At 36.9% G+C, this 6,631-nt stretch overlaps 1 protein-coding gene across 1 annotated transcript in view; it reads left to right on the forward strand.

Moving 5' to 3' along the window:
• Nucleotides 1–6,631, forward strand: part of Adamts6 (ADAM metallopeptidase with thrombospondin type 1 motif 6) — a 202,128-nt gene that overhangs the window by 168,896 nt on the left and 26,601 nt on the right. The window contains exon 21 of the mRNA XM_042690837.1: nucleotides 4,633–4,837. Coding sequence (XP_042546771.1) covers nucleotides 4,633–4,837 — 205 coding nt within the window. The remainder of the gene's footprint in view (nucleotides 1–4,632; nucleotides 4,838–6,631) is intronic.

Genomic DNA, 6,631 nt, shown 5'->3' on the forward strand with positions numbered 1-6,631 from the left:
GAAGAATTCTTGAATACAAATATTTCTACATGATGCTATGCTTTTTTATATTTGTGAAAACTGGAGACATTAAACAATAAGCTATACATTATGATAACACTGTGGACAAAAGTTTTAAACATGAATTAATCAACTGCAAAATACAAAACACTGTACATTAGGTTCCTAACAATTTTCAAGTGCATATAAAAATAACTATATGACCAGACAAACCATTACAAGCAAAATAAGAGAATTATAAGCAAAAGTGTTAAAGAAGCCAAGGGTGGGAAAAAATTTATACTGGGGCTAGGTTTTCTTCAATGGTATTTTTTATGATATAATATTTGACAATTATTTTGAAATCATTGAACCTCACCCACAGACAACTATAGTTTGTTAAGTTTTAAAATGGATTCATCAGCGTCCTCTATAAAAACTCCAGAATTTAAGACCTAGGAAGGATCATAGACGTCATCTCAGCCAACTGTCATAATTTCCCAGATGAGGGCATTTAATCTCCAGTGATGTTTTTCTCATTCTCCCAGACATTGTGAACATTGTAAGTTTCAAACCAAGTATCTTGTGGTGCTTTCATATGTCGAATTTTGCTTGCTTCATTGACACATTCTCGTTGCTGCCATTTCAGAGTTTATGGTATTGATTTTTTTTAATAAAACATACAGTATAGGATAAGTTAGAGATCCTCTTAATATTAGTTTCACTCTCCAAGTAGCTGAGGAATAACTTCTTTTTCATACTAATTTTTTGCTAGATGTTTTTTTATTGTACAGGTGATGTACAAAGGGATTACAGTTACGTAAATAAGGAAATGAGTACATTTCTTGTTGAATATTGCTACCCCCTCCCTCATTTCTTCCCACTCCCCTGCCCCAAGATGTAAAGTTCATTTCCAACATGGTGTCTTGTGAGTATTGCTGTTGCATTCATTGGTTCACCCTTTGTCCTTTGTCTCAGCATTTCTGTGATTCTCCTTCCCATCCCCAAATCAGGTAAGCTTGTATACAGTACAAAGGGTGCCAAAATAAAAAAAAACAAAACAAAAGGAAATAACTGCATATAGTACACTAAAACACTAAAAACAAAACAAAAAAACAAAACCTCTTGTTTCCTTATCTTGTAGTTCATTTCACTTAGCCTCATTTTATAAGGGGATATGGACATAGCTATTGAGCTAATGTGATCCTCTGCTAGAACTATCCTAGGCAAATACTAATTATTACTAATGAGGGCAACCAAGCAGCCAGCCTGTGTTTCTTTGGGTCTGGTTTACTTCACTTAATATGATTTTTCCCCAAGTCTTTCCATTTCCTTATGAATGGGGCAATGTCATTCTTTCTGATAGAAGCATAGAATTCCATTGTGTATATATGCCACATTTTCTTTTGCTTTTGCTTTTTAAAATTTTATTGTCAAGATGATGTACAGAGGGGTTACAGTTACATATGTAAGGTAGTGAGGACATTTCTGGTTGTACTCCCTCCCTCATTTGCTCCCACTTTCCCTCTCCCCCAAACCCCATTTCAAGTTGTACAGTTCATTTCCAATATATTGTCTTAAGAGTATTGCTGTTGCATTAGTTTCCCCTTTGTCCTTTGTCTCATCATTTTGTTGTTTTCCTTCCCTTCCCTAATTTAGGTAAATGTATATACAATACCCAGGGTACCAAAATCAAATAGAGTGACAACAGGGGATAAACCACAGGGGGAAAAAACACAAAAGAAAAAAGAAATCACACAGTACATTAAAACAACAAAGAAAAACTTGTTTCCATATCTTGGAGTTCATTTCGCTTAGCATCATCTTATATGGTCATAAGCACATAGTTATTGAGCTATTCTGCCCCTCTGCTAGACTATCCTAGACATATACTAATTACTACAAATGAGGGAAACCATAGGATCTATGAAAATATTACTAAAAATATTTTACAACATTTTGTTTTTGGCTTTTTTTTAGTTATAGATCAAAGCAAGGGCTTCATGCACATAGACAAGCACTCTGCTAATGAGACACATCCCTTGGCCTAAACATTATCTTAAAATTAGACTGAGGACATGGCTCCATGAATTGGCTTAATATCTGTGGGATCCTGAATTCAATATCTGGTACTACAATAATAAATTAGTTAATTAATTAATAAGACTAACACCTACAAAAGTTTCAATAGACAATAGGTTATATAATTGAATCTCTCAAAGATGTTAGAAAATTCTTAAGGTTTTTAAAATTTCTGGTGCCAGTACTGTGGTTTGTACTTGGAGCCTGAACTCTGCTCTTTGACTTTTTGCTCAAGGCTAGTACTCTACCATTTGAGCCACAGTTTCATTCTAGTCTGAGAAGTCAATCCCCCATCCAATATTGAATAAGTTTATTTTTATACACTGTGTCATTTTCCTTTATCAAAGCAAAACTAATAGTCTGGTAGTATGGTTTCTCTGATAAAAAATATTCTGGTTTATCAAGTTTGAAACAACATTTTCCATAGCATCTCTCTTATTTCGTTCTCCCAATATTATTGTTAGTATAATTAGAGACTGAGATGGCTTATATAGAGTACAGAAAGACACTTACTCTCTCTTTCTCTCTTTCCTGAAACTTAGGTACTCTGCTTGAAGGCAGATGCTCTACCCCCGAGCCACACTTCCAGGCATATTTCTTTATATACTTTTGGTTTTTGTTGTTTGTTTTTGAGATTGGGTCTTGATTCCCCCACCCCCAATACATGCATCTCTGGTGATCTTCCTAATTTTTCACTTTCTGCCATAGTTGGGATAGCAGACACCTACCATCATTCCCAGCTTCTCCTATTTAGATGGAGTCTCGAAGACTTTTTTGCTTGGGCTGGCCTGAAACTGAGATACTCCCAGTTTCAGCTTCCCATGCAGCTGTTGATGACAGGTGTGTATCATTGTGCCCAGCTGTGGGATGAGGAAGAATCTCATGAACTTTGTTTTGCCTGGTCTGGCCTCCAATCATGATCCTTCCCATCTAGTCTCCCCTAGGATAAAAGTGTGAGCCACAGCACCCCGCTAAACTCCTCTGATTTCCACCTTGCAAATATGAATCTCCAAATTGTTACTATCTAATGGGCATACGGACACTTGGTGAGGATCGTTAAATTTTGGGAAGAGCTTGGAAAGAACAAGCTTTGGGACTGCTTAGGTTATAAAGATTCAGTAGTTGAGATTTCCAAAGATAATTTCTGGGTTCAGATAATTTCTATTACTGAATCTGAAAAGGAAGACAGAAAAACAGAAAGAATGACATTAGAGGACCAAACATGTACATAGGATGAAGGAATCAGGACATATTTAAACTAGAAAGGAAAATGGAGAAACTAAGAGCATCAAAAGCGGTGGTGAAATTGCAGAATGTTTTAAATAACCAGGATATGTGTTATCCATTCAGAGACGTGGTAAGGGGCATTATGAGGAATAATAAAGAGCATCAGAGACTGATGAAATTAAAGTCAGAAAGGAAATTGAGAGAATGATTAATACTTTTCTTTTCCTATATTCCAAGTTGAAGGAGAGATGGTTCACATGAAAAGAAAGGACAAAGAGTTAAAGGGCAGAGGTGGCCCTGACCCTGTGCCCTGAGGAACAGCAGCACCTCCTGAATCACTGCTGGTACCCTCAGCTTGCACCTGTGTTTAATTTGAAGGTCTCCGTCCCTCTTCCATTATGAGACCTAATGAGATCATGGCTGGAAGTGGTATGACTGAGCTTTTTGTGGCTGAGTTAGACACATTTCTGTTTTATCCCCTAATCTTGGTGATGAAATCACTGTTGCAAATTGAATCACAGTTTCACTATGGCTGGCATGCAAGTCATTATTCTCAGTACACATTTTTATCCTGACCAAAAATGGTACTAACCACTTGGGATTGTGTTCATCTGTGGAAAACAGAAAAGGAAAAAAAAAAAAGCATTTTGAATCTCCTTTAGAAAATGACTTAACAGAAAAAAAAATACGATAGTGTTTAAATGTTTAAAACTCAAGATTAAGTTTGCATTCCAAAACGGGATTTTAGTTTGAAAAAACCTAGACTTTGACACATATGTTCTAAGTTTGAAAAATTAGTTCACTGTCCTATTTCTAAACGCTGATTTTCCTCAACAAATGATAATAACACAAATGATGATGCAAAGGCCATTATGGCTTAGGGAGCTAAATTTAGGATACCAGGCTCAATCGGATACTACTATGTAAGGCAGCAGGCTCTTCTGACCTCACTTGAGATTTTACTTTCCTTATTACAATACCGCATTATGAACCTTAGGTATGGGCAACAGCGAGGAATTCAGCCTCATGAATTTTGTGTTCTTTTCTCTGATATCCAAGAGCATGATGAACATATTCATTGATGACAGCAAGTAGTACATTGCTTATTGGAACCTGGGGCCTACCTGCTCCTAAGCCCAAATGCTATGCTTCATAAGGCAAGTAAATAATCAATAGTCTCCCGTATGGCTCCTCCATTCCGCATTGTTTTTATCAACCAACATGGAACTGTCAGCTTTTCTGGGAAAAGGATGTAGACCCTTCATAGAAGTGCCTTCACTTGACTGAGAACTCTCTGGATATCCGGAAGAGATGCTTATCTGTGTTCTTCCGCTTCGTGCTCAGGTGGTTCATTGGGGATTGGCTGGAGTGCAGCAAGACCTGCGATGGCGGGATGCGCACACGGGCAGTGCTCTGCATCAGGAAGATCGGCCCTTCTGAGGAGGAGACGCTGGACTACAGTGGTTGTTTGACACACCGGCCTATGGAAAAAGAGTCCTGCAACAACCAGTCATGTCCACCTCAGTGGGTGGCCTTGGACTGGTCTGAAGTAAGAAACTATGAGGCTTTATGTTTTCAGATGTCTTAACTAGTAATGCCAAAGCAGTTAATGTTAAGGACAATCCTCTCATGTGAACATCTTAGAATTTAACAAGTAAGGACGGACTCACAGTGAATTTGGCCATGCTATCTATAGTGTACGGCCGTTTGACAGGAAGTAAAGGGTTTTGGAGGCAAGGAAATCACTGAGAAACTAGGCATCGATTTGATTAAAAAGAAGTTGAAGGTGAATTTGAAACAACACAGTGGTGGCTACTTATATTAATTTCTTTTCCTTCTAATTGTTATCCAGCTTCACAAGTTCAGAATTAGTGAGAATTAGTTCAAAACAGATGAGCAAAAAGAGACTCAGGACTTTTTTTCATCCCGAAACTTACTGGAGACCTTTTCTAATGTCCCATTTGGAAAACATATTTTTTATAAATAAAAAAACTCTTTAATATGAACAGCCTAATGACATAACTTTTAAATGTAAATTAATCAATGCATTATGACTTGTGACATAGTGTATCTGTAAAGTCCAATTGCTTCTGTTTGCAGATGGGGAAGAAACATGGAGCTGAGGGTTATAACACCAACAAGTCAAATTCAGAATTCACCTTTATCTTCATATACATGATTAGTGCGTAGGCAGATCTGGCTAAAATACTAAGGGGTATACTTATATACAAAGTAATCTAATCTAGGGGCATTCAGAAAAATGATCTTGGAGAAAATTAAGTAATAGGTAATTAGTTTTAATTCATCAGTATGTAATATATATATATAAAATACTTATATCTCATTTTCCACATTCACAAAGAAGAGCTGTCAGATTCTTGAGAAAAGGATTTCTAAAGAATGCTTCCATAATGCTAGTTAGTGTTTTCTGAAAACAGAAAAACAGGATGCTATTTTAGACTCTATTGTGGTACTTCCTTTGCGTATTTCCAGTAGATCTCATGAGTATGTCAAAACCAACCAATGAAAAAACAAGAAAACTATCATACTTTAGAAACCTCCGAGTGTTAACTCTCTTCACCTCCCCCACCCCCAAACTCCCCGGTGAATCTTTCTGCTTGAGGGGCTTTATTGTCCTGGAGGTACAAGGCTAGAAGAAGGACTTTAAGATGCCACATGGAAGTGAAGATTCTGACTAGTTGTGGTGAGCCATGGGATCTTCAGCAGGAACTGGGAATGGTTTCCCAAATTTCTTAAAGCTTATTCTCCAGCTTTAGTAATTATATTCTGTCTACCTAATTTTTATTTGTATCTTCAATCAATGATAGAGACATGGGGATTATTCAGTTCATGGTTATAGAAAACCACTTTGCCTAACAGAAGGTACATCAACTTCCAAATACAGTTCAAAGATGAACTCTATTATTGTTTTAAAGTACAGATGTTCTGCAGGGTACTGTATTTTCATGGCTAGGAGCCTTATATAAATGCATAAAATTGATTTATAATGATAATTTCATTAGAAGAAATCATAACGGGGGAATTGTTTAAAGGTTTCAGGTCAAGGCAGGATAGGCACGGTGGAGAATAGGAAAAACAATGTAGGCTTGGGAAAATAATAAGTATTCATGAAACAACTACAGAACATATTAGTGTTTATTAAGCGTGAATTGTGACATGTAAATACATAACTAATATAAAATTCAGAGCAAATCAGGAGTTCTTTTTGCTTGCCAGTACTGACATTTGAACTGAGGGCCTCGTGCTTGCCTGGCTGGTACTCTGCCCCTTGAGATACACCTCCAGATTTTCTTGCGTTATTTTGAAGATGGAGTCTCTTGGA

The sequence above is a fragment of the Dipodomys spectabilis genome, unplaced genomic scaffold (assembly GCF_019054845.1).
Source record: "Dipodomys spectabilis isolate Male_0828 unplaced genomic scaffold, ASM1905484v1 ptg000140l, whole genome shotgun sequence".
In the NCBI taxonomy this organism is placed as follows: domain Eukaryota; kingdom Metazoa; phylum Chordata; class Mammalia; order Rodentia; family Heteromyidae; genus Dipodomys; species Dipodomys spectabilis.